Source organism: Ipomoea nil, unplaced genomic scaffold, assembly GCF_001879475.1.
Source record: "Ipomoea nil cultivar Tokyo-kokei standard unplaced genomic scaffold, Asagao_1.1 scaffold1043, whole genome shotgun sequence".
Taxonomy (NCBI): Eukaryota; Viridiplantae; Streptophyta; class Magnoliopsida; order Solanales; family Convolvulaceae; genus Ipomoea; species Ipomoea nil.
The window spans coordinates 4,111,834-4,139,761 of record NW_017617471.1 but is presented as its reverse complement, the minus strand read 5'-3'; the positions used below and the strand labels follow the sequence as shown (position 1 = coordinate 4,139,761).

The 27,928-nt window shown below is 33.9% G+C and overlaps 3 protein-coding genes and 1 long non-coding RNA gene across 6 annotated transcripts; 1 reads left to right on the top strand and 3 right to left on the bottom strand.

The window, feature by feature from the left end:
- The first annotated feature begins 252 nt into the window (after positions 1-252).
- On the top strand, positions 253-1,019 carry LOC109182179. Its single transcript, XR_002054339.1, has 2 exons — positions 253-606; positions 700-1,019. It is a non-coding gene; the product is annotated as an uncharacterized LOC109182179 (long non-coding RNA).
- Positions 1,020-4,428: 3,409 nt separating this feature from the next.
- Positions 4,429-7,529, bottom strand: LOC109181824 (plant cysteine oxidase 1-like). Of its 2 annotated transcripts, none has more exons than XM_019331744.1 (5): positions 7,091-7,529; positions 6,422-6,543; positions 5,767-5,911; positions 5,412-5,690; positions 4,429-4,771 (listed from the first exon to the last, which is right to left on the bottom strand). In XM_019331744.1, the coding sequence occupies exons 1-5, from the start codon at positions 7,302-7,304 to the stop codon at positions 4,665-4,667; spliced, it is 867 nt and encodes a 288-aa protein (XP_019187289.1). In that variant the 5' UTR covers positions 7,305-7,529; the 3' UTR covers positions 4,429-4,664. The 2 variants fall into 2 exon arrangements, with proteins under 2 accessions (XP_019187289.1, XP_019187290.1); XM_019331745.1 differs by having other exon boundaries at positions 5,412-5,642; positions 7,091-7,521.
- Positions 7,530-10,427: 2,898 nt separating this feature from the next.
- Positions 10,428-13,635, bottom strand: LOC109181826 (membrin-11-like). The gene is made up of 4 exons (XM_019331746.1): positions 13,189-13,635; positions 11,700-11,820; positions 11,450-11,599; positions 10,428-10,812 (listed from the first exon to the last, which is right to left on the bottom strand). Exons 1-4 carry the CDS (start codon positions 13,500-13,502, stop codon positions 10,651-10,653), a joined length of 747 nt encoding a protein of 248 aa, XP_019187291.1. The 5' UTR covers positions 13,503-13,635; the 3' UTR covers positions 10,428-10,650.
- Positions 13,636-14,466: 831 nt separating this feature from the next.
- Positions 14,467-23,160, bottom strand: LOC109181823 (protein RRP6-like 1). Of its 2 annotated transcripts, XM_019331743.1 has the most exons (15): positions 22,353-23,160; positions 21,979-22,131; positions 20,345-20,503; positions 20,182-20,265; positions 19,007-19,086; positions 18,757-18,807; positions 18,331-18,439; positions 17,868-17,950; positions 17,649-17,694; positions 17,401-17,488; positions 17,129-17,298; positions 15,937-16,212; positions 15,759-15,854; positions 15,050-15,495; positions 14,467-14,934 (listed from the first exon to the last, which is right to left on the bottom strand). In XM_019331743.1, exons 1-15 carry the CDS (start codon positions 23,019-23,021, stop codon positions 14,895-14,897), a joined length of 2,550 nt encoding a protein of 849 aa, XP_019187288.1. In that variant the 5' UTR covers positions 23,022-23,160; the 3' UTR covers positions 14,467-14,894. The 2 variants fall into 2 exon arrangements, with proteins under 2 accessions (XP_019187288.1, XP_019187287.1); XM_019331742.1 differs by having other exon boundaries at positions 14,467-15,495; positions 22,353-23,159.
- Between the last annotated feature and the right edge of the window lie 4,768 nt (positions 23,161-27,928).

Below are 27,928 nucleotides of genomic sequence, written 5' to 3'. Positions count from 1 at the left end.
TTATGAATACTCTTCATGAATTGCAATTCGATCATGTAGAAAAAGTAATTTACAATTCTTTAGGTTCATCTTGTGTTCAGATGACATGTTCTGACATTTCTCATATGAGAGGTCATGAGATTGATTCTCAATGGAGGAGCCGTTGTTGACTCTTTGTGCTTCACAATAGATATATTACAATATAATAGAGTCACTAGCATTAAAAAAAAAAAAAAAAAAAAAAAAAACACTTCTAAACTTTCTTCACTTAGCATATTTTATTGGTTTGCCCAAATAGCCCTTCCCAAAGGGCTGACATGGAAGTTAAATATACTACTAACTTGATAATTACTCACATTCTTTACCTTGTTGACATTTAAAAGAATTGAAACTCTAACCCACATCAATAGATTTCACCTTCTACTTCACGTAGGTATCTTATTTTATCTTCTTCATGCAGCTATCTTCTTCATCGATCGGCTTCAATGTCTTCTTCATCAGCTTCATCATTATGTGCGGAACAACTTGGAATATGAACCATCTTTGTACTGTAGTTGTGGGTTGAAAGCCCCACTTTGCTCAACTCGAGATTCAGGGAGAAAATTTTATGGGTGTCAAAGATGGAAGGTGCAATTTGATTCTATATATATATTCTTTAAATTTTTGTAATTTTATGAATATATTATTAATAATAATTGTACATGTTCCAAAACGGTCTAGGAGGGTCGTGGGTGTGGTTTTTTTGTTTGGAAAGAACAAATTTCACTTACACGAGAAGAAACTGAGAGCGATGCAACGACACCTACTGCTTCTAAAATGGAGGAAATGAAGAAGTTGATTACAACAATGAGATGTGAAATGATCAGCGAGATACACGATGTACGGGATTTAATTGAAATTGAAGTGAAGGAGAAGAAAATGCTTAAAAGAAAGTGTGTATTCTTTATAGTTGTAATTGTTGCTATGGTGAAGTTTATGTTGTAATATGGCTCAATTATTGAATGCCTTTTGTATTTACACCATATCATCACTTTTGTGTATTCTTCTATAATGAAATTGTCCCAAAAATTTCATTATATTGTACACTTTGAACAAGAAATTCATCATGCAGAATCGCAGATATTCTTCTATATATATTGGAGCTCAAACTCTTGACAACAAATTGAACTGGATGGTGAAAACACTTATGTTTTGTTACTCGGAGGTAATCATTTAAGACATTATTATTAGTATATGATCCAGAACACTTTCATTAACATTATTAGTATATATATGATCCAGAAATACTTTCATTATTAAAGAATCATTAACATATAGAATGTGAATAAAAATATATATTATGTACTTCTAGTTTAGTGTTTAGAGCATCTCCATCTATGGAGTTTGTGATGATTTTTGAGAAAGCAAGGATAATGTGGAGGAAAGAGAAAAAAAATGAGAAAATGGGGTTCTTGCAGGAAGTGTGAGTTTTGGTATGAAAATGTAATTCAGGTCTTGTTCGCGCTTTCGGCACTACTTGCCCGATGCACTCAAGTGCCCCTAGGCACATAAAATCTTGAGTATTTTTTTTGTTGGTAGACTTGCTTTTTTTTCCTCTCTTTCTATCTCCCCCTCCTATATTTTCTTTCCTAGTTACACCTGCAAAAACTCCTCAAAAATCACAACTATTGAGGATGCTCTATATACATTAAGTTTATGAACTTATATAACAAATCTTATGGACATATAGTATAGGATAAATGTTATTAAACATGATGCAATGATTGATGCCATTAACTACTTAATATAAAATGACGTTGTTTTGGACTATGGTCCATCATGCAAGGTGGACCCTGGTTCACGATATAATTTGTGGTCATTGCAAATTATATTGTGGACCATGGTCCTCATTGCAATATGAACCATAAATAAACTTTCATCTTTAATATACTGAATGTACATTATTTATGTACTAAAAATTCATTATTTGGTATACTACCAAATAATGAACTTTGTACACAAATAATGTACATTTAAAAATGAACCTTTAGTGTATTAAAAATGTATATTTAGCATATTAAAAATCTACCTTATATAAATAGTCCATCTTATAAGGTGGATCATGATCTATGGTATAATGGTTGTATGAGTCACAAGGTGGGTTTTACAATTCAATAAATATTTAATTATAAATATTTGGAAGTGACTCCCCACCTACAATTTCATGTTCAATCAGCCATATGGGCTATGAACAATCAAGTTAAGAGTTTGGTGCTCCATATCCATCACTTATCAACTAAGTAGGGGGATAATGTTATAGTTTCATTTTCAAACAGTTTTTTTTTTTTTTTTTAACTAAATTAGCATGAAGATATGCTGTTTTCTTTCAAAGATGTGATAATTAAGAAAACATTTACATTTGTCGTTGCTCCATAAATTAAGCGAAATAATAAATAAATACAATTACATTATGTCAATTGCCAAGTAGTTTAGAGCTAAATGACATCTAGTCATCTATGTGACTCTCCCAAATGAAAGTGTCAGTAGAACTCAAAAAAATTCTAGAAGAATGCTTAGATTAAATAGCTAGTCCTTCGAGGTGGATGGCCCCTTCATTTCTTGATTATTATATCTATATATATCTTGTGTAAGACCGTATCATGTGAGACATGTAATATATTTCAATAAATTTATAAAAAAATTATATTTTAATTAAAAAGTATTACACATGCACAATCTTGTGTGCGAGAGAGATTTTAACAATTATTTGTGTGTGGAAAGTGTGATATAAGCCCAATGCAAATTTGGTTAGTTAGGCTTCTAAAACCATTGGGAAAAAGAATAATTGTTAGATCATGGACCAGAGTTCATATTGCATTGTGAATTCTGTTACAAAAATTATGTACTTTTAGTTAACACATTTTGTACCTACAGTTAACAAATTATGTACATGTAAACAAATAACTTGATAATTGGTGACACATAATATGATAGCTACAGGTACAGAAACTATCAACTACATGTACAAAGAGTGTCAACTATAGATACAGAATCTGACTTGATAATTGCTAACACATAATATGATAGCTACATGTACAGAAATTATCAACTGCAAGTACAGAATGTGTCAATTATAGATACAAAATTCGAAGAATTTTTTTTAATCATGGTATACAATGCAAGGTAAACCCCGGTCTATGGTATAATTTGCCCAAAAAGAATTATTGGGCATGGGTGTAAGCAAGTGTAGTAGTTTATCCAATTTGTATGGATAAGTGAAATTTTGGGGGAAAATAAAAGGCCAACTCTATACAAGGTTTTGTGGCAGCTAAGGGGCTAAGGTTTTACTCTAGAAGGGTTTAGCTTTTGATTTGGTGATTGAAGATATTACATGGTGTTTGGTTGGAATGATAGAATTAAGAAGAAAAAGATTATAATTTTGTTAAAAAGAATAAGGTAAAAATAAAATATAAATTCAAAAATTAAATAAAGATTTATGGGATTTATAACATTGACGATTGGCAAATTCTTCTTTTTCTTTTAATATGATTTTTCTTTTGTTCAGATATTGAAAATGTTTTCTTGGGAAGATTTTACCCTTAAAATATAAATTCTGACAATATTTCGCCGTCAATTTGGCCTAAATGACAAAAAATGATAAAAATAACAAAGTTAGATATTAAAATTGAGAAATTTTAAAATTGTGCACCAAAAATGATAGAACCTCAAAAGTTATAGGACCAAAAGTGAAATTAATACTCTGAGACTTATAATTAGTCATCTTCAAAAAAAAAAAAAAAAAAAAAAAGAATGTAAAGAATATGAAATGATCGGAAAATGTGAGACTATATAGTCTTTTTCATTTCTCAAATATTTCTATCCCAAAATGGAAAGAAAATTACTCATTTCATCCATTTCAACCCATCACACAATTGAGTTAATATTTTTATTGAGCAACATCCTAATGGAATAAATAACCATTTTCCCCAAGTAATTTCTTAAATAGAACAATAGATTGATAAGTTAACCACTTTTTTTGAGCAGCGTAAATATAATAGTTATAATAGTTATGTTGTAAAGTGTGATGCCCGTTGGCCTATTAGCTCCTAACCCCGGTGTGTTGCAAGTAATTTTAGTATATGAACTAAAGCAGAAAAAGTAGAAGAGAGAGTAAAGTAAGAGAGATGAGATTACATCCTTTTACAATAAATATATATATATATATATATATATATATATATATATATATATATATATATGCACACTATAATGGATAGCTGTTACAAATTAAGTCATTAAGCACCATAATAAAGCAGCATCTTAAATAGAACAATAAACTTTGAAGAGCTTTTCTCCAATAGAGTTTAATAACAACATGACTTTAAATCAGTTGAATTCAATGTATTACAAAATAAGAATATAAGTGAATTTTTCCATTTTAAGTTACCATGAACCCATAAAAGCATAGACTGTGAAAACTGAAAGAAGGATTCTCACTTGTCACTTGGCTACTCACATATATCTTCAAACTCTATTCTGGTCTATATACATGTTACATATATACTTACATCTTACATGTACTTGGAGAAGATGACATCTAATGAGCTAATTAGGGGCAAAAAGAATAAAAAATGGCAGCTCCCAAAAGAAAATAGGAGGAAAAATAAAGAAGGAAATATTAGGAGCACCTGGGATTAGCTTATGGACTATTCTACAACCTGTGGACCTAAGTATTGGATAACATCCATTTCTCCATCCTTGGGCATTTCAATCTCTTCCAACCATCCATAAAGTTCACCATCTTCTTCTGCTTCTGCAATTTTTCCAGTAATGTAAACAGTCAATTACAACTGATTCAAACTTGAAAGCTGAAACCAGATTACATAACAGAGTATTAACAAAACATTGTTTGTAGTGTCAAATTTTACATCATTTGCAGCTTTGGTGGTGAGTTTTCTCAAGTTTAACATGAACAAGTGTGTCTGGTTCTCTAGAGACTATGAAACCTTTGCAGCTATATATCCAGTGCAGGTCTTGGGGGAAAAATAAAAAAGGAGCCTACATTTCTGGTAAAAGGGATACCAATGCCTCCAGGATAAAAGGGGAAAGTCTATGAGACTATGAGAGGTTGAAAGCATGGCATCGGGTGCAAAAAACTATGTAAGAAAGTTCAGGCTTCTAAACTACATGGTTGTTCTGAAACACCGATTTGAAGAATTTCCTTTCATGTTTGTGGTTATGTTTCTGTTCTGCTGTGCACTGCTTTTTTCCTCAAAACATTATCAGTGAATAGCATTAAACCACCTTAGTTCTTCAAGGAATTTGATTATTCATCAAGTTAATGTACTTCTAATCTATTTAGCAAGTAGTAGTGAGTGCTGCATAATGCAATTCAGCCTAGAAGGGCTTATCTAATATGATTTTAAAATAATCAAAACCAAAGATTTACTTACTTGATAAAGCATTGAAGGGAGTGTCTCTGTAATATGAGCAGTCGCGGCCATCATCCATGGTATAGGGAGGACCAAGCACATCAAGCACTGCACATGGTGTAATAGCTTTAAATTCATGAATATTGCCTCCAGATGTTGGGTATAAAACAGAAGTGTTGCATGGTGCTGTGAATACTTTGTTAGCTTTCAACCTCGCCAATCTCCTTCCAATGCCTTCTTTAACTGCATCAGCTACAAAAAATCCAAGAAAATTTTGCTCGGTTACTGAATGCGCCATTACTGCTGTGTGCATGGTGCATGAGGTTTAATGCAATGCAGAATGACAATGGACAACTCAGAAGCAAGGGAGAGTTACCTCTTGAAGACAACTCTGAATCGCGATCAAGCCAATCATATGCTTTAATGTGCATGCTCCCTAGCAGAAGCTTGCTGAATACCGTCATTCCTGGGTGGTTGTGTAGAGGTATGACAGCATTTGCAGGAAGAAAGAACAAGCAAAGCTGCAAAATGCAAGCAGATAAGCAATATCAGGCTGATTTTTTTTTCCATGACGAGGAAACCGCAGCCACTATCTGAAAGTGTGTACTGAATAAACCCCGCCTTGTGGCGGTGTGGCCCTAACCAGCAAAGGATCATAAGTAAACCAAGTCTAGTGGGGATCATAAGGAAGTAAACCAAGTCTAGTTAGTAGTTACCCATAGCTGACCGACTCAAAATAAGAAGACCAATAGGCCGCTCCTGTTGGGAGTCAAACTTGTAACCTTGTGGTTACCAAGGTAGCAGTCTGACTAACTTGGCTGGAAAGTATATTTCCAGTCTAATTACTGTCACCCATTTCTGGTATACTGGAACCCATGATAGAACACATCTATTCACCTATGCCAGCCAAGAACTTGAAGGCCTAACACTAGAAGCATATATATATATGGCACATAAACTATAATTTGTTTCTGCAGTTCTGTATGCATAATCAGAAAGTATAAGAAACAGCTGAAGATGGATTCTCTTACCGAGAAGTTGTTGCACTTGTAGATGGTTGTGAATGTGACCCTTGGATCACCTTCAACCTTAGTTTTAGGCTGAAAGAACTGCAGATTCGCACTTAGTCCAACATCTTCTGGTATCATACCATCTACAGAAGAATAACAATCCAGTCAGAAAACTAATTGCTTATCAATCAATGATCATTTCTACCATCATACTGTTCCACAGAACAAATGATATACTTTGACAGTCAATTATATACAGTATAAACTAGCACATTCACCCTGCCCAATTTTCATATAAAACAGAAGGCATATCTTGTAATAGTACTTTTGGGTTAGGTGGAAAACCCGAGGCAACTACCCTAGAACCACAATAAAGTAGATTAGCCTAAATTGTTCATCGTTAACCAACTTAAACCAAAAAAAACTAAAACCTAGAAGTGGAACTTGAAACAATGTGATTATCAAGCCAACAATCTGACCAACTTGAGATTGCCCCTTCTTGTAATATACTTTTACTACTCAAGGAAAAGCATCAAAGATTGGATTTTTTTCTGTTTGATGAACAAACCAATCACTATTAAGAATGACTTCCCAACAAAAGAGCTTAGATTCTTCAGAAACAAGAAGTAAACTGGATATGATTTTGACGAATTCCAGATATGTATGCATATATATAGTTTGTTCATTAACCTAGAATATTGCAGAGCCTCTGCACGTCAGCGGAAGAAGGGACCGAGCCAGGCACTCCATCAAACACCTGGCGGCAAAGCATGAACAGCCTCTGCAACCCAACAGCATTGTGCAAACGAGGCTTCTTTTTCGCCGTCGCCATCACAGCCACGTTCCGGCCCTTCTTGGCGCCGACGCCCTCCCTCTCCCGCGGCTCTACCAGCCCCGTCGTCATATATTCCGATTCCTAGCCCCGCTCCCCAAACAAAACAACAACAGAATTGGCAGCAGTGTATTTTCTCCTGTCTGCGATTGTAGCACAGAGGTTGATGATGAAATGAAAGGATTTATAGAGCAGAGATGCGTGTGAGAGAGAAAAAAGTGTAATTAATGGGAATGGAAAACTAGGCATTACGCATATTTGTATACATGGAAGGGAGAAAACAGAAAACCAATGAAACCCAAAACCAGGGGCCATAGGCATGGAAGCCACAGACACAGGATTTCAGGTTAAAATTCTTTCACAGTAAATTATCTGTGTTTCTTTGCGGCGTTTTACCGCACCCACGCATACTCCAATAAAATAATAATAATAATAATAATAATAATAATAAAGGCATTTTCCGGTCATGATATCCATTATTCAAATACGGCATACTGAACCACTAAGCTAAGTTCATCTGACCCGATATCCAGTATCTCACCACTCTTTGTCGTAGAGTTGCACTCTTGAAACCTCGCAATTATAGTAGCAATCTAATTTGTATTTACCAATAACAATCAAACTTATCTTACTATACTCTTCGATTTACAAAAAAAAAGTCAATATCACTACTAAAATGTGTGCTTTGAAAAAGTCCACTTGACCTCGACGGACAAAGGAGTGAAAGCACCAAACATAGGTAAAATCGATTCAAATCAAGAAAATCAATAAACAACTTCCACGAAAAGTTAAACTTATAATGTTATAGTTACTAAGTCAACTATCCAACTAATTCGATTGATGTTGCATCCGATCTGGTATGACTCTATCTTAATTCTTAATATCTATCAGAAACACGAGAATTGTACAAATATAAAAACATAAGTCTATATTTACACATATTTTTCCCTTAAACATCAATATTAAGTGTTTATTACTCCGATCCATCTGTCATATTTTGCATTTCATGTTCACTATTCATCCGTCAAATTAACTATTTTTTCTTTACTTATTTTTTTATTAATTTTAAATTATTTTAAATTTTTATATTTTAAAATACTTTTAATATAGTCTCTAAATATATAAATTTTATATACAAATACTAAATATGATATCATAAAAAATTAAATTTAAAATAACATCAGACAAGTCTCATTAATCGAATTGTCCATATAAAATAAAACAAATAAAGTGTCTTTAAAACATAATTTTCAAAAGTTTTTTTTGGAACGAATATTTTAATTTACAAACCTTACTAAATATGTACATAATCTGCCACGGCAGATTGAGATATTACGGAGTATAATATTAGGGATTAGGGATACGAATAGTCCAATAGCTTAAAGAAGAGCAAAAGAAATATTATTTTATTATGTTTTCAAAAAAGAAATATTATTTTTATTATATTCCATGATTGAGTTAACAAGCGGCGTACGGCCCCCAAGAAAGAGGAAACAGGCAGTTAAATGAAACCAACAGTGTTTTGTTTTTCCTTTAACAGGAATTCTGTGGACCCCACGTGTATGTTGTAAGGAGTCCATTGTTTTAGCCTCAATGGATGGTTTGGGTTGAAAATTACATTCATTCACCTCATTTTGTATGCTTACATTAATTAATTGAATTAATTTTGTATGTTATATGCATAATTAATTTAATTATTTGATAAAAATTTAGTCAAATTATATATTTAAATTTAAAATATTATAGTTATGATAGGATCATGAACCTGAACACAATTGAGAAATGGTTCACTTTGAATAAAGGTTATATGAATTTTCTCCCAAAGAGACTAGGCGATTGTGAATCTCTTACTACCCCCAACCATGAGCTAACTGGATGCGGTGGAGTCATGTGAGACAAAGTTGAATCATATCGTGAAAATGGAATTGTGGGCGATTTACACAGCAATGAAATGGGCATGGGAAAAAAGAGTAAGAAAACTATGGATTTAAAGTTATACAATTTAAAAAATTTGATTCCAAAAAATTAATTTAATTTACAATTTTATAATTTTAAATTTAATTTTTTGGACTAAAAATTTTTAAATTGTATAATTAAAATTCACATAGATATCAAAAGGTCTCATATTATCAGTACCATATCACTATTTTACCTATTTAAAGGACTTTATTTTAACCGATTATGTTACTTACTTTTTTTTTTTATCCCATTATTAAAAAAAAAAAAAAAAAAAAAAAAAAAAAAAAAAAAAAAAAAAACAGAGATAGAACTTTTTATTATTCCGCGATTTCAGTGAATAAAGAGAAGTTGATCTGTCAGTCACGCAATACAATGCAGCATTGCCAGAGCAACATTCCAAGTTTAAAATTAAAAAAAAAAAATTATTATTATTGGGAAAGCTGGGTTGGTGCTCCTTGTATCTGGAAATGACGTGGATTTGATAAACGGTTTTAACGGCAAAACTGAAAGAAAAAAGAAAAAAATCAGTTTCACAGTCTCACAGACTACTCACAGTTTCAACTCTAGTCTGGTGTGTATTGTACACTATTTTGTATTCTGCGAGCTACTTAAGTAATTTAAACGTAAAGAAAAGGGGTGCACACAGATTTTACTTTGAATTTCGTGTATGCATTAAATTAAAGTATGTATGTGTAGTCGGACTGAATTGTCGCCAACGTGATTTTCATTATTGTGTGAACAATTTCATTGTGAATTTATAATAAGATCATTTTATGTGATTTATGGAAACAGCTGGCACGTCCAATACATTCAGGCACAAGCAGTAGTATTTGCCTATTTGGGCGAGTCTATAGAAAATTGTGTTTAAAGACCGACAACATGACAAGGACTGTCATTTTTTCCCCAAAGCTTCATAATCAGTATGATTTTGTTGAATTAATAAGATCGACAAATCTTCTTAATCGAAATGTATAAACTTTATACTATTTCACAAATTATATGGGGCAGACGAGTCGTTAAAAGTGCATAATATGGCTATGAATATGGTGCCACTAGCCCACTAGCTTCGCCACTAGAGAGAATTGACACACCAAAAATGTTCAGTCAAATTTCACATCTTGCCTCGCTGGAAGATAATAATGTATAAAACAGTAGGCGATCAACGATTGGCAGCCGGTGACCGGATTCCGGCTGCCGTCTTCCAACAGTAAGTCCAGTCTCCGGCGAGGCGGTGACTTTTTTTTTTTGGTGGTTCCATTTTCATACATTTAACAGGTGACATTTTACAAGGACATGATGAAAGCAATCTCAAAATTTGACGCTAATAAAAGCAAGAATTTAGGCAAGTTTAAAAGGGCTGGATCACATATAAATTTTCCTATGTCTATTTGTATGTCTGCTTCAGTTTACAATACTGTGAATCCGGGACCGAAAGATTCAACGGATTGCTAAGCACGGTTCATCGCGTCCACCTCCATATGACAACAAGGATGATGATTGTTACAACCATGCCAGCATACTTGATCCACTTGTCAGTGCGGTTTCTCCTCTCAATCAGTCTTAATAAGGAATTAGATAGCCCCAACGTGTTGAGAACATCCAGAGCTTTCCTTTGAGCTTGCTGAGAATGTAAACAAGCAAAAAAGGTTATTGGTTTGAAACTGGCGACCACAACACCATGACACATCACTTTCGATGACTCAAATATTTGTTATCAGAGGTCATACTGCACTTAGAGCTTTATCCGGACCAAAAATGGAAAATTTAAAGAGAAACCCTCAGCAAAGCCTTACATGACTCCCATTTTGACAGATTTCATATTCCACAATTTACAAGAATTAAGAAGAAATAATGTGGGAGCAACCAAGTGATAAAGACAAGAGGAAGCTAGGAATCCTAGGATACAGTCATGAAGCATTTATATCACACTATGAAGCATATAGGAAAGCTAGATGTGCCCATGAATGCTCCAGCTAACAGTCAAATAGCTCATAAATATTCTTCTATTGAACATAGCTATCGCAAATTAAAAAAGGAGAAGCACAGGGTTCTAGTGTTTCACTAATTCATTTGACTTGTCAGGAAGACCAACTTTATTCCCTACAAGCATATGAATTTATAAATGGAAATAGGTTTCATAGGGTCCATGATAACAGCAGACAAGGAGTACAGGAGGGTTCACACAACTATGCAAAAACCAACTATAGACAATCCGCACATACAGGAAAAGAGAGAGAGATCAGGACACATGTAAATACCTTTAACCGGTCCCTCTGCTCACTATATTTAGAAAGAATAGCAGCACCAGTTGCCAAGGTTTCTTCCATCATCTTTGAAGAGCTGCGGACAGACTGCATTGCTTGTGCTTCCTCATCAAAAATCTTAAGAACATGTGATGAATTGCCATTCTAGAATATAAAGCAAATACATCACCCTGACTATAAATGAATTTTATTTAAGAAAATCAATGTCAATGATTCATAAAAAAGCAGAAAAAGAATTTCATACAGCTCTTCCAAGTAACTCAGCTCTCTCTCGAGCTTCTTGGATCCGTCTCTGATTACGAAGATAATATTTATCCAAACTATCTTTCAAGGAGTCGGCCTCTTCAGCCACTTGCTCTACCTTTCTACATAACAAAGAAGCATTTTTTGCTTCAGAAAAATGTTTCAAGATTTCAACTTGCAATATAGGGAAGAAATTTCAGAAAGCCCAGAATAGACAACCTAACAAGTATAATGTTTCCTTACAAAATGAAAAGTATAAATCAAAATGCTGATGCAGCAGAATGCAGAATGGAAGGGCATGAAAATAATGGATTAGACAATTTTATTTTTATTTTTAAAAAAGATGTGTTAGCAATTAGTTTAAGAGTTTTAAGCTACCCGGCATTCTTTAATATTATTCAAAAAATCAACTAATACAACCTAATCGTGTACACTTAATTCCTAAACTAATAGATAACTAAATATCTCAATTGAGATGTTAAAAAATATCAAAAAGGAGAAAGAGAGAAAACTCTCACATGTCTCCATCCTACCAAGAGCTGGCAGGATGTATATCTCCAAATCCAGATCTCACCCACTCTGAAGTCTACAAGATTTGTGTAAGCCATCTATAGGACTCCCTGCTACGTTTCATTATCCTTCAGCGATGGAAGCTGAAAGTGTCCTGGCCAAGGGTCTTCACCAGTGGGGAGAAGCAAAACCCCAGTCAAAGAAATGGGATTTCAGTTTCCCAGATGCTAATGTCAAATTGTGGAAGAGGATAGTCTGGGTTATTAGTCTTCCACTCCATCTATGAGCCTCTTCAGAGTTTGAATTGATTGGGAGCAATGTGATAATAGAAGTGGACTTTAAGGATAATCTGATAGGAGTATTTATATGGTTAAACTGGTGGACAAATCAAGCCCAACATCTACGTTCAAGACAACAAGGTTTGCTTCAAAATTTAACTGGTTGAAGAAAAACAACCAGTAGCTGCAGCCTGCAGGTCTAGAGTTCTTGTCCAAAAATCGAACTACGTTAAACTTGAAGAAGAGAAGACTAGATTTCAAACAAACAGAGTTGAGAACTATAATATGATACCAAAATAGAGCCTTAAGCAAATTAAAGTTAGCAGAGTCAAAAATTCCACCTTCTTTCTCCCCATAATATTGGGAATCGAGAATTTTGACTCTCGATAGTACACCCCTAGCTTGATGGAATTATTACACTAAAACACCGACTAAACCTTCATATTTTCCTTTAATTTTTACAAGTCTAATTACATGATCCCTATTTGATGAATACATATTGTTTTTCTAAAATTTCCTAATTCTGGTAAATAATAATGAAAGCGGCGATATGGATTCAGTAATTGTGACGAATAAATTACATGAATGCTATAATTCGATATACTAGAAATGTCTGCAAAAACTTCCATCTCAAAGTAGCAAAGGAACTGCAATTTAGAAATGAAAATGAAAAATTAAAATAGAATAAGCAATCAAAAGAACCTTTTCCAGAGATCACGTTGAGACTTGGCAGGAATGGAACGCCAAAGGCGATCCATCTCGGAACATAGCGACTGGATCTGAGTGATGTCCTTCCTAACGGCATCGAACAGATGATCGGAAGAGTCTAAGCCCAACGAGGCGGCGTTCGACGACGATGAGAATGCAACGGAGGAAGACGAGTACTCGAAGCGCTCCAGCTTCTCCAATCCATCTCTGTTCTTCAGCAATAGCCGCCTCGAGCTCTGGTACAGCTCTGACAGAGTCCCACCCCCACCTCTGACGCCAGCATCTCCGAAGTCGACGGGCATCGCCATGGTTGATTAAACGGTTGCGGTTTCGTCGATCTCTCCGCAACGATCTTCTCCGGTTGTTGTGAATGAATTATATCACTGCAACTGAATTCTATATCAATTTCAGCTTGCTTAACTATGTGGATTTTGTATGGAGTTTTTTTCTTTCTTTTCTAATATTACTCCAAATTCTGTGATTGAACATGTTTTTTTTTTAATCTGATTTAATTATTACTTAAATTCTTAATTAAATAATCACTGAAAGTAAAAGTTTGTAAATGTCATGTTATAAATAAACACATTAACCTTAATGCATATTGTATGAATATTTAATATTTATATTATAATTTTTTATTTTATTACATTTTATTACATATGTATTAAAACGTATATTAGAATCAGTTTCAAAACTTGAAAAATGTTTCTCAAAAATAATTTAATTTTTTAATATTTAGTTGAATGTTTGAAAAATATTTTTTGTATTTAACTAAAAGTTAAGAAATTGTATTTTTTTTAAATTTTTTATCCTAAAAATGGAAATATTACTTGTTATATAATAATAATAATAATAATAATAATAATAATTATTATTATTATTATTATTATTATAACAATAATAATAATAATAATAATAATAATGGCAGTAGTGTGTTGATGGTGAGACTGTGATAGTAATAATGGTGATAAGGGTGGTGTCAATTGTGGTTGTATGGTGGTGATAATGGTTGAAGTGATGTAGTGATTGTGTAATAATAAATTATAATAATTCAATTCGAAGACTAGCTTGAAAAAGAAATAAAATAAAAAGAATTTAAAAAATATCTTCTGATTAGAAATTTAAGACAACATTTTATATCAAATCAAACATTTTTTTCGTTGATTAGAAAGAATATTTTCTTTTTGTTGTGCAAAAGTCATTTTTCAAGCTTCCACACGGACCTTATTTTACTATCTTTTAGACTACTAAGAAAAATAATTTCAACAAGTCTAAAATGCCAAGGTCAATTTTTTTTCATATCTTAACCGAAGTCTGTCCAGAAACAAAACCGCAAGCAAATGCCTGCCAGAGATGACCATATGGGCAAAGACGGAAATTCCCCACGCTTACCACCATAGGGGGTAAAAATATGGATACCTCCAAGAAGCTTAAAAACCCAATTCTAACATCTTAAATTTAATTAATACAAGTTTTTTCATCTTCCACATCTTTCTTCCATAGTGGAGCTTGACAAACCTTGATCATAATCTAGAGTCAACGAAAAGTATAGCTACGATTTCCAGTTACTGGAAAAGCTTGGCGTCGTTTCCCTTGCTGGAATTCATTAGTCACCTCTTTATTTAGGGGATCACCCGGGACGGTATTCTTTTTCTTGTTGTTTTTATCAGACTTGCGCCCAACCGCATCTTGCCCAAAATCTACTTGCTTCCTTGCTTCTTCATAGTCGAAGGGCTGAACCTGCAAATTAACCTCTTGAGCTTTAGACTTTTCAGCTAGCGTGGCTTTTCGTGATTCATTGATAGACTGAAAGCACTTCTGAAAGCTGGAAGAGAGATCAGAGAGTGAGACAGACCCATCTTCCTCTTCAATGTTGGCAGAAGAAGCGGATTCACCATTTCCCCTCTGCAGCGGCTGAACATTAGCAGCTTCTGAGTCACCTTTTACTGGTTCCTCAGCATTTTCATCGTCTTCATCATCATCCAAAATTATAACATCTTCACAATGTGTAGTGACTGGCTCAGCAACGGGCTCTTCCTCGTGATGCAAAGATTTAGAAGCTTCAGATTCCTCATTTCCTGGTTCTTCCATGTCATCATCATCATCGTCGTCCAAAACTATAATGTCCTCTAAATTTGAGGTAGTGACTGGCACATCAACAGCCTCCTTTTGATGTGAGCTTTCTAATGGTTGAGCAGGTTCTTGCACAGCTTGAGGTAACTGTTCACTCCTCTCTGAAAATGTTTGGAACCGAAGGTTCAAAGAAGACTTTATCTGCTCCAATTTCATTTCATCCTGATCCTGTTAATCACAAAGAAAGAAGGCAATATCACCACATGGGGCAGGATAAAATCTGTGCAGTAAAAAGAAATTCACATTTCTCAATACAGTTTATTGAAACAGACGCTATAAAAGGTAGAAGTGGAATTAAAATACAGACAAATGATAACTGCCTGCAGAGTCGTCTTAATGTTCAAAATGTGTCTTATCATATTTAGTAGGAAACAATTCAATAAAGGAACTAGAATACAGTTATTATTTCCATATTGTTGTACAGAACATACTCTTCTATCAGAGTCCAACTTCCTCTTAGCCGAGCCACCCAACAGCATCCCAAGACCACGGCTTGGCTTCCTTAGAGCTGGAACAATTACTTCTGCCTGAGCAAGGGAATATATTAGCATGGCAAAAATTCAAGAGAAAAGAGCCAAATGCAAAAAATGCTAACCCATCGAGACTGACCTGTTTCGATGTAGTAACCTTCACATTCTCATTTTCACATCGATGCTCATTTGTGTGATCCCTTGAAGAAGGGCTGACTTTAGTGGTACAATTTCCAGGCTCTAAATACCTGTTTTTCTGTTGTTTTCCAGCTACTGAACTTCCATGGGTACTATTATCTAGTTCAACACCGATGTTAGTATCTTCTGTTTCTGTAGACATTTTCAATTGTTCAGGAGATTCAGGTGTAAAGCCTTCAGCTCCCTCAGTATCAGCCTGAGTGTTTTCTTGAGATGCCTGTTCACATGAATGTTATTCTCTTGAACAGCTTTATATTATAATTAAGAAAAAAAATAAGTTTGGACCTAAGGGCAATTCCCATATAACTGACACAATCACAGAACTCCACACAAACCCACACCTCTTCAATATAAGCAAATTCATGCATCAATAATCACTATAAGGACAACAACAGACAAACCCTCATTAACACTAAGAGACTATGTTGTGACTTTACTAGAGAAATAACCAAATTGGTCTAAAGTATCACTTGGGCCAAATTTCCAATTAGTCGAAGGATTTCAACAATGGCAAACCACATAGTAAAAGAGTACTATAAGACTAGTTTAACAGGGAGGCAACCAGTGAGCAGCGAAATAGATTGTTTATGGTTCTAAATAGAAGTTTGGTAGATCATATTAACAGGAGTATGGAAGTTATCATCTTTCCTGTATTTCTCATATTCATTTCAGACTGAAATTGGTTGTTCGATTATACAGGCAGAATCTCCACTCAGGTGAAGAAGTCCTCCAAGAAAACTAGGAACTTCCGCTGTCATAGTTATATCATGAGTGAGAGACACGCTTTATTTTTTATTGCAGAAGTATGAAAGTGACTTTTTTCCTTTCCAGCATCAAAGAACATTTAGACAAGGGACTTCTCACCTATTGTCTATTGTTTATCATTTTCAGTTCATTAGCTTATAGGCTTTATAGCATATATCATCATACGAGAGAATAGTTCTCTACAGTCTACCCGAACTCAATGCTGACAAATTCAAAACAGACAGATCTAAGAGAGTAATAAAATTTCATTTACCTTCTTTTTTTAATCTCAAAAAGGCTAACTCCTATCTTATCTCAATTTTTAATTCCCTTTGGAAAACCATCAAAATAACATAAGATAAAATCTTGAGAATAATTTGAAAACTTACTAATTCCATATGCCTTTCTTTTAACTGTTTGGCAGCAGCTTCATATGCAGCATAATTTTGGATAGAGTGCCTAATGATACTGACTACAGCACTAAGGTTGTGCTCGACATAAGGATGCTTTGATTTTACAAACCGCCGCAACTTGTTGCCAACGAGAGGCATCTGCTTAGCTTTTTTTAACACAGCAAAGCAAATGTGCATAAATCAGTTGTGAGCTAAACACAGGAATAATTGAATTGAATAAAGGTAAACTGGCAACAGGTATAACAAACCAATTTCAATCAGGGTTCTGTTTGGTAAAATATAGCCAGTACTTTCATCTTCAGCACGGGCAATAGCATCTCTCCACTCACAGAGTCCCTTGAGATAGTCAAGAATCGTGGCAAAGGAAAGTAGTTAGCAATGATATCCTATTAAGTGTTAAAACCACTAATTTCGATAGCATGTCTTGTCAATGACCAGAGATAACAGATTATAAATCGAGATGGTTACATGAAATATAGAGCAACCTACAACTTACAGCAACAATAGCAAGCTGTTGAGCATTCAGCCCAGCTCCCTGCAACCTGCAAATGCATTTCAGAAGGCTATACTAAGTACCAAGGCCAATATAACAAAAAAGAACAATGGGAAACTACACAAAATGCAATATAGAAATCTATAAAGAAGTTCAGGTAGAAATTGTACGTGTTGACAGTTACTACAAAAGGACATTAAGCTGCCCAGTGGAATGCCATACCCATATATGTGGAGATATGAACTATCAGTTAAAAGTTCTTTTTCATACATCTGCATGCATATATCATAGCTGCGCTTGTATACCTGCAAGCAACATTAAATCTATTCAGGAAAGCAACTTTCTCACAAGATTGAAACGTAACAGATCAATCTCATGTCATAGGCAAAAATTATTTCCTTCAACTATTATCTATACAGCTATACTCCATACTCCATAGTATATAATTTAACCAGTAGTAAGGCTTCTGGTAAGCCTACCAGAAGACTTATTTTGTCATTGTTTTTGCATGAACAAGCTAAAGAACAATTTAAATAAAAATTAAAAAAAAAAAAAAAGGATTAAGAATAAAATCTAAATTTACTTGTAAACAATGCATAATGCAGCTATGGATGCAAATCATGCAATATAGTCATTTCAAGAACAAAAGGATCAAGTATTGAAAAGGAAGGTATAAGGGTCTTACCTCTACCAAAGGAGAATCAGAAGATTCAGTGTCCGTGGGTAGTTCAAGCAACTGCTTCCTCATTACATCGTAAATATATAACAGATAATGTGTATCTTCTCTGGCATATCTACAGAATAAAAGCATTAAGTGTCATATTGCAGGCTTGCAGCTCAGTGGCTGAGAAAATTGAATTATGCACTATAAATACCAACAACCAAGACACAAAGAAAAGGCTTTGTGTTTTTTCAATTTACACAAAAGAAAAAAGATATCCATATTTAAATAATTGTCCAAGTCTGGAAAAATAGAACAGAGTGGAGTCAGAATTTCTACTTTGGGAAGACAGGTGGATATATATTAAAAGATAAGCCTTATAGAAACACTTAGTTTTGAGGGTATATGGATTATTACAAGTAAAAAAAAAAAGTCTCACAAGATCCATACCTCACCATCTCAATAGGGAGTGGGCGCAATCTCCATTCTGCATTCTGGTATCTGCAAAGAGAAGAATGGCCAATATGACAGCATGGCATTTAGTGCAAATATTTAACTAATCTATTCTTTTGGGGGAGGCAGGGGAAGCTTCTCAAAATTTCAATGTTTCCCCTTCTTTTCATTGTTTTAGGTGGGGGATGGCAGGATGAAGATGATACACATAATTTTTAGGACATATGTAACTACAATTAGATCATACTCTTTCTTTGCCGCAACTCCACAATAATGATGCAGCAGATACTCCAAACTGTTCCTCTCCAGTTTCAAAACCCTTGAGGCCTAGTAATTGACACAATAATTATTTCACTAAAGCCCCAAAGAGAAAGCATCATGATGTATCTCATTGTTAGAACGATTTAAAGAATGTTCGAAAGTCCATAAAAAGCAATGGTACAATAAGAAACTAAACAAAATCCCTTGATATCAGAGGGTTTATACACCTTCCTAAACCCTGAATAGCTCAATACAACCATTGAACTAAGCTTAAAAATCTCCATGATTTACTCATTGCTAGTTTACTGCTCAAGTATGATAGCCTCTTATACAGAATATTCTTTGAATATGTAGAAATCCACCGAATTGCATACAGCTAGATAAAACATTTTTTATAAAATTTCAATAAAAGATTAATGCATAGTTTGGATTAGATTAGTATTAGGCTATTAGCTTTTCTAAGATTATAAACATGTATCTGACATTTTACTGTTTTTTATCATGCTTAAGAAAAGAGCTTATGGCTTTTGAAAATTGTTTTTGTTTATTTCTATAAGCTATTTGAAAGATGTTTTGGCTGAAGATACTCATTAGAAGGGGTATAAAATTAGTTGCATGCCTATCAGAATAGCTGAATACAGCTGTTTAAAGGCAAGTTGAAATGACAAACCCAAATAAGTTGTTTGGTGCTTATCAAAGAGCACTCATCATATAAACAGTTACATATGTCCATCATCCATACTGAGCCTAAATTGAAAAAACACATTATTGAGGCCCACATAAGTTGTCAACTAATACCAAGAATAAAGCATTTGGTGAAGGATATACTTCAAACTTCAAAGAGTTTGATGATCTTGCAGAGCTTTGTCTTTCACTAGTGAAACAAATAATCTTGTAAGAATAAATTATTGATAAAACAAACAGGTCAATTATTTGGCTGTTTCTTCAATTTCATCTTTTTCTTTTAATAACTAGAAAAGACCTAAAGACTCAACTAAGTGCATTTAGTAAATAGATAAATATACCAGATCATTTGATATTGCAAAATATACCAACTATGGTTCATCGATCAACATATTTAATAGATTATTCAATGTCATTACCAAAAAACCAAAACTAGTCTTTAACCAGGGTCCATGCAGCAGTAAATCAAGCCCATACCTGACCAGTGTCAAATAGATTGCAGACATATATGCCGAAGTCACGTTGAAGCCATATAATATCTCTATCCGCTCCATGCATAACCTAGTTATACAAGGCAAAAACATGATTAACACTTCATTGGCTGCATGCCTGCATCAATTAAAAGAGTAAAGATGCTTACCTTTTTTTTGGTTGGGTCCTTAAAAACTTCTCTTAGATATGGACCAACATGAATGCGAAGTTTCAGGGTGTCCACAACAAAATCTTCACTTCTTGTGGATATTTGCATTAGGCATGTTAGCCCTTGAAATGATCGATATTGATTATGCTCCAAATCAACCTGGACCAAAGTTGATTGCAGAACAAAGCTCAGGCAATTAACTTGGAAAACAATGCATGTGATACTATTCAGGTAAAGAAGTTCCTTTTTGCAAGTCAGGAATATTTTAAAACAGGCATAATTACTATCTGATTTGAACAACACAAGCTAAACTTAATGTTTTATATAAAAAACCAATCTCATATAAAAGCAAACCTCGCAACCCCTACTCTAAATGTCGCTTAATCTAAGCTCTTGATAAATAAGACATATCACAAAATAAATCCAACTATAGATGTTACTCATTTTAAGCTCATTGTGACATCTGTTAGAAAACCAAGAGTCCAAGACAACGTGCAGATTTTGTTCCTTATCATGTGCAAGAAACTCAAAGGTGACGGATTTAGTGAGTTTCAGAATTAACACATGTTGTAATATCAGAAGACTCCTTAACCACCTCTTAAGCTTGTAAATACATTAGCTATTGTAATTTTTATATTAAGCTTCTAAGCAATAAATTCCTTATCATACATGTTTTGCTCATTCTCTTGTTATTAGACTTATTACCATATTTCACCTCTACCAGTAGGCAGTTGGTGTTTGCCAACCACACAATCTTCCAACCTATCATTTCTTAACAGCATTCAAAATGAGATAATAAGAAACAGGTCCTCCCTACCCCTTTCCCTCCTGGGGGGTTACAGATATGTTTGATACTGCTGATTCTGTCTTTTATAAGTATGAATTTCATCAAACAGACCAATACCACCTAAGGTACAGAGGTTGTACAAAGAAGAAGAAGAAGAAGAAGAAGAAGAAGAAGAAGAAGAAGAAGAAGAAGAAGAAGAAGAAGAAGCATTTAACACTGATTGTCTGAGTATGAAAGAAAGAGCACTAAAAAGAGTCTTTCATTGAGTCCAAAAGAAAAGGGTATTCAAGCAGATATTCATATTCTATATTTTTCATAGAAGATTGACCTATTTTTTCATTCCAAAGAAGCCAAAATAAGCATAAGGCAAGTCAATTCCATATCCTATATCTAGTTTCTATCGCACTAAGACTCCAACCTTCTAATACTTTCTTGATGGTCAAACTGGTGAAAGGCATGACTCAGAAGCCAAATTATCACCTTCTACACAAAAAGATTTCTCAGTTCCTATAAACATAGACAAACAAGATGCACAGACAAGATTCTCCAAACTTTCATCAACAAATAATTTTCTAAAAATGTACATTTTGCAAATATTCCCTTATATTCCATTCGTTGTCTAACCTCATGAGTTTATTTTTTTCAGACATAAAGGATGGAAAATAAAATAATAGAACATTGCAGCCAAGATTTTTTTGCTTGACAAAATAGAAAATGGTTGTTGTTTTATAAATTCAATCTATACTCACAAAATAATTTTTTTAAAAAAAAACCATCAATCTGGCTATAACAAATAAAGCTTTCAAAATGTTACCAAAACAAAATAAAAACTATAATTGAAAAGTACCGCAAATTCATCCACTTTGCGCAACTTGGCAGCTAACTCCTTCAGATCTTTGACCTGCTCTACAAGCTTAAATGGAGTGCTCTCTATAGGAGGAGGTTCAATGGGATCTATAGTGCCATCACCATCAACAAAGTCCAGTACAGAAAGCTTCTCCTGAATGAGCATAGCTAGAAATGGTAAGAAGCTCATTTTATTCGCATCATAAATTTCAACTATGGGTTAAAATAAAAACTCACAATTTGGACATAATTAATTTTAGAAATCATAAAGATATCACTCATTCTGGGAGAAACAATTACTCGGAGTCAAATTAAAGAAGCCCAAAGAAACCACAGGACTCTTAGCATGGTTAAGAAAAATAGAGAAGCACTGACCAGGGGATGTATGAACCTGGACCCGTCATCACTCCTCTGTAACCACACGTGCTCAAAAGGCTGGTTAGAGTTGTTCACTACTATCTTATACTCATCCTGTGGCTTAGGAATTGTGGGTATATGAAAGGGGACCTTCGGCTTCGGCTTTGTGGCCACCTTCACCCCATCCGCCACCTTCTCTTCACTCCTCTCCAGGATAATTTTGCCAGAGCCACTGGCACTCGCTAGCTTCTTATTCCTTCTCCCAAGCACCACCTGAAACCCACCTTCCGACTCCATTCTCACGCCCTTTTCCTCTTCTATCTTGCGTGCAGCCCGGAACTCGTCAAGCGAGGCGTCTAGCCTCTCAAGCACATCGTCATTAACATTCACCAGCCAGTCGTACTCATCATCGGAATCGTCTGGGAGTAGCATCGCTTTACCCCATAATTCCGACAACGCCCCCACCTTTTCGAGAATCTCTTTCGATTTCTTGTCTGTTGTTTTGACTGGAGATTTGAATTCGGGGAAATTGTTGTAAAAATGGAAGTCCTTTTCCGCAGGTAGGCCTCTTGAAGAGGCAGAGAGCTTCGCAATTGAAGAAGGTAAGGGACCGCCGGCTGCAGTGAGTTTGCGCAACACCTCGGGCTTTTGAGGGTCATCTTCAGATGATACGTCCATCATCTCCATGGCCACGACAAAATGAGGAAGGGTTTTGTGAGCTAGGGTTAGGGTTTTAGTGCGTTCCGGGAAGGAAATCTGGTGAGCGGTGAATAAATCAAGCTTGTTTAGACATTATTAGAGCATCACAATGCCTAGGCAGTATTTAGAGGGGTGAACATGAAAATAAAGATTGAATATGTGTTCTAAATATGTGATTATGATTGGATTTATAAAATATATACTCCGTATTATAAAAGTTTTCATAATAACATTATTTATAAGTTAAGAAATCTATATCTATACTATATATAAAAACAAAATCCTGAAATTTTAACTTCCCGCCTAATTCCTAAAAAATCTCTCTTCCTAATAAAATATATTGATTTCTACTTTCCCATTCGTACAATAATTCTGTAATTCTGCTTTAAAATTCTATTCTAATATTATAAAATAGTGTAATACAATCTTTACTATATATAAAAACAAAATCCTGAAATTTTAACTTCCCGCCCAATTCTTAAAAAATCTCTCTTCCTAATAAAATATATTGATTTCTATTTTCCCATTCGTACAATAATTCTGTGTTAAAGTTCTATTCTAATATTATAAAATAGTGTAATACAATCTATCTATACTATATATAAAAACAAAATCCTGAAATTTTAATTTCCCGCTCAATTCCTAGAAAATCTCTCTTCCTAATAAAATATATTGATTTCTACAATAATTTTGGGTTAAAATTTTATTGTAATATTATAAAATTGTGTAATACTATTCCTATTCTAATCTATATTTATTTTATATATCAGTGTTGCAAAAATCGTGTCGCTGGCCGCGGCGAGGAAGGCCAGAATCGGTCTCCTCAACGGCCGCCTCGCCGGTTCAGGCTGAACCAGCCTTTTTTTAAGTTGTAAAGTGTCAAAAGTTCGCCAAGGCATAACTTTTGACTCCGTTGTCCGTTTTGGACAAATGTTTTTTTGAAATCGCGTATTTTTTCGAGATCTATCCACCGCAAACTGCCATAGGCAGTTTGGCCCACCAATTTCTAAAAAAAATACTTTATTAAAGAGTTTCTAAGAAAAAACTATGAGAACCTTATGTTTTATTAATGAATTTTTAAAATTTTTAATTAAACAATTGTCCCGTGCATTATTTAATAATCTTTCTTTATAATTGGTTAAATTATTTAATTATGGTAAATTTGGGAATAATTAATGATGGTAATAGAAATCCTAGAAGAATATAGAATTGAATAATATTTAATTATTGTTATATTATTATTGTGACTCATGGAATACAAGAGTTAATTCCATTTTTGGTCCTAGACTTATTGGGACATTGACACTTTTCATCCTCCATAATAAAAATTGCCACTTAGTAGCCACTGTTATTGATCGTTGGACAGTTTTGATCCTCCGTCAATGACGCCGTTTGTTGACCATGAATTATAAGGGTTTTTCTGTCTTTTTATGTTCTAATCCTTGTATTTCTCCATCCATTGGTCACTGCTACATCCGTTTCTTCAAACTGAGGTTATCCGCTTTAGTCCTTTCTAACATTAAGAAACCATCTTCACCCAACTAACAATCACGAATTTTACATTTGACATCAATCTCAAGATAATGGAAACAAATGCAATTGGAATAGAAATGGCGTTAGTTCATGCCTGTGGAAATTTTGTCGAGCATACAACATAACTAGCAAAGTCAGGAATATCACCCAACCCCTCCCTTAACCTTTCTGCATCAACTATAATAGGTATGCCCCTACTCTTTGCCTCCTGCACTACAATCAAAGCAGTCTCATGCAGCCTTCCATCTAAGTAGACAATATTTACTTCAAGCGCTGAAGACAATTTTGATTTGGGTATGTAGACCCTCCGATATCATGGGTGGATATCCTGGAGTGAAAATGCACGTGCGAGTTTTTTTTTTTTTTTTGGTTGTCAACAATGACATATGTGAATGGTGAGTTTCCTCCTTTGGACACCACCATAAAAGATGTATCAACACCATCCCTTTCAAGCTCATCAAGTATTCTTTCGCCATGCGAGTCATCAGCAACCTTAGATATGATCCTTGGATTAAGACCAAGACGAATTTTATCATCCGGGTTTTATCAAAGCATTGCCAGTGTTACCACCTCCTTGAACCTCAAAGCTGGTACTCCGAATTTTATCATCCGAGTTGGGGAATGAAGCTACAGCAGCCAGGAAGTCAACACCGGCCATTCCAACACCTCAGACAATGCGATTTTTGGGGAGCGGCGGATTCAGGTAGAATAACATAGTTTTTGAGGTTGTGCACCAAGTAGTTGTGGTCAGAGAGAGAGAGAGAGAGAAAGGGAGAGAGAGAGAGAGAGAGAGAGAGAGAGAGAGAGAGAGAGAGATGTGAAGGATATTTGTGGTCAATATGGAAGGGAGGACTTACAGGTGCAAATTCTACATCACGCCATCTACAACTACAACTGTTATTTACCATAGGAGGGTTCGCCGACCTGCTGCCCTCTCTGCTTCGCCGGAACTAAAAACCACCGGTGAAGGCCCCAACCTCGCCGGATCTGTTGTTGCACCGCCAGATCTGCCCTACTGGTCCGTCGCCGGAAGGAGTTACTACCTCGTATGCTCACCGCCGTACCCACAACTTGCCGGAGAAGAACCTCGCTGTTACTCACTACCGATGGTTACTACTTAGCCGCCAAGTCTCGCCATCTCGCCTCACAGGAGTTACAGCAGCGCTGGTATAAACAAGATTAGAAGAATAAGACATAAAAAGACAGAAAAACCCTTCTAATTCACAGTCAACAAACGGCTTCATTGACGGAGGATCAAAACTGTCCAACGACCAATAACAGTGTCTACTAAGTGGCAATTTTTATTACGGAGGATGAAAAGTGTCAATGCCTCAATAAGTCTAGGACCAAAAATGACATTAACTCCGGAATACAATACAAGAATATTTAATTATGGTTATATTATTATTGTGCCTCATGACCATTATATACTAACCGTACTTGAAAAGAAACTAATAATAATAATATAATAATAATAATAATATAAGTGGTAATAATAATATCTAAAAGTAACTAAGTTTTAATAATAATAGTAAGAATATTAACGTAAAAGTTATAACATAGAATAAATTGTAATAATTAATAACTATAGTGTAGGATTAAATTTGGAATTGTCAGGAAAGATAAACGACCTCTGGTGAAATTAACTCTTAAATAATTATATATCAATTTAAATATTCTTAATATATTACAACAATTCTATTCCGTGCATCGCACGGGTGAAAATACTAGTATTTGTAAAAGTATATTCAATTTAGGTTTTTAATCATTTTTTATATATATATTTTTTAATATGAATAAGTTCTAAAAAATTATAAATGTTTATTAGATTGATTTTTATAGACTCATACAAAATTTATAAAAGTTTAAAATATTTTATAAAAATATAGAAAGATTATGTGAAAGTCATTTAAAATTTATCATTTAAAAAATCGTTGAAACTCTATAAAAGCCTTGAATTAATAAACCCTCTTAGTTATTTACCTATATATTTCCTTCTTCTTCTTCTTTTAACAATAAAACCCATCATTAGTGTGCGAGGGTGTACACTGAGTAAATATGTCTCATGACCTTAATCGGTGAATGATCACAATTTTAATAAATATATTTTTAATCTTTATATTTTTTCTTTTCTTTAATTCCCTCAGTGCATGACTTATAATTATTAGATGTTCATAAATTAGCTGAGCTACTAACTTTTTAATACAATATTATTAGTTTTAATATTATGCATTCATCAAGTTTTAAGTCTTCAATTTTTAATTGTATTAAAATGGGCAACCCATGGGTTATACAAGTACCACTCATATTTTATACGACCAGCCAAGTTATAAATAGAATGATTCATCCCAATTGTATATTTAACCTATAAAATACAGTTAAATGGGTCCAACCTTGCGAGTTATGCTTATATTGCCAACACTATTATTTAATAGCATATTTTGACTCTATCATTAATAACACTTTTCACTTTTAATTATAAACTATTGACTAAAAATTGTTTAAATGTGTCAATACAACCTGACGCGGACTATCTAAAATAAGAATATGATTGAACATGCATGATAGTTTATATATATATATATATATATATATATATATATATATATATATATATATATTTCAGTGCAATTTTGCCTTTAGTTTTTTGGTTCCAACATTTATCGAACCCTAGCCATTTTATTACCTTCATTTACACATTTATAGATTAGATTATGTATATATTTAATTACTCAAATACCTTTGAAACTTGTAATCAATAATTAACATTTGGATTTAACAATTTACCTTTTAATATATAAATTATATTTTCCTTTGTATAGTGTATCTCTTTTATTGTGATGTTAATGTTAATGTTTTATACTCGTATTTTTTCTTTGTTTACATTTAGTATGTATTTATGTATGAATAGTTTGTTTAAGGGCTTTAGTTGTGCTTTATTTGTCAATTGTTACATTAGTGCAGTGGTATAATTCATAACTTATGATTTTTATGTGTATGAGGGATTTGCATGTGTATCTTATTATTAGTTGGTGTATAATATCCATTAGCATGTTCTTTGAATAAATTTTGAATTTTTTAGCCACGTGAGTTCGGTAAACATTTTAAGTTAGTCATTGCATAAAGCATATCTATCACCCTAATAATATATGAAATATGAGGTTTTTTTTTTTTTGTTAATACTTATTATTGTGGGTTGAATAATTCTTTAATTGATGTATCATGAAAGTAGAACAATTCATCGTCCTAGTTCTTATTTAGATTGTCACAACTCACAATAGGAATGTTATAAATGTGGGTCAACAACTGACATGTGTGTCATAAAATGATTATTGATATTAAAGTTTCAATAAACAAATTAG

Excerpts from the sequence above, each read along its gene's own strand:
- LOC109181824 (XM_019331744.1), bottom strand. The coding sequence starts at position 7,304 with ATGACGACGGGGCTGGTAGAGCCGCGGGAGAGGGAGGGCGTCGGCGCC. Across the intron at positions 6,544-7,090 it reads GAGGCTCTGCAATATTCTAG|ATGGTATGATACCAGAAGAT; the intron begins GTTAATGAACAA and ends ATTCTTCTGTAG. Across the intron at positions 4,772-5,411 it reads TCCCTTCAATGCTTTATCAA|AAGCAGAAGAAGATGGTGAA; the intron begins GTAAGTAAATCT and ends GAAAAATTGCAG.
- LOC109181826 (XM_019331746.1), bottom strand. The coding sequence starts at position 13,502 with ATGGCGATGCCCGTCGACTTCGGAGATGCTGGCGTCAGAGGTGGGGGT. Across the intron at positions 11,600-11,699 it reads CTGAGTTACTTGGAAGAGCT|AATGGCAATTCATCACATGT; the intron begins GTATGAAATTCT and ends TTTATATTCTAG. Across the intron at positions 10,813-11,449 it reads AGCAGAGGGACCGGTTAAAG|CAAGCTCAAAGGAAAGCTCT; the intron begins GTATTTACATGT and ends TTACATTCTCAG.
- LOC109181823 (XM_019331742.1), bottom strand. The coding sequence starts at position 23,021 with ATGGAGATGATGGACGTATCATCTGAAGATGACCCTCAAAAGCCCGAG. Across the intron at positions 20,266-20,344 it reads AGGACCCAACCAAAAAAAAG|GTTATGCATGGAGCGGATAG; the intron begins GTAAGCATCTTT and ends TTGTATAACTAG. Across the intron at positions 17,695-17,867 it reads TCATATCTCCACATATATGG|GTTGCAGGGAGCTGGGCTGA; the intron begins GTATGGCATTCC and ends ATGCATTTGCAG.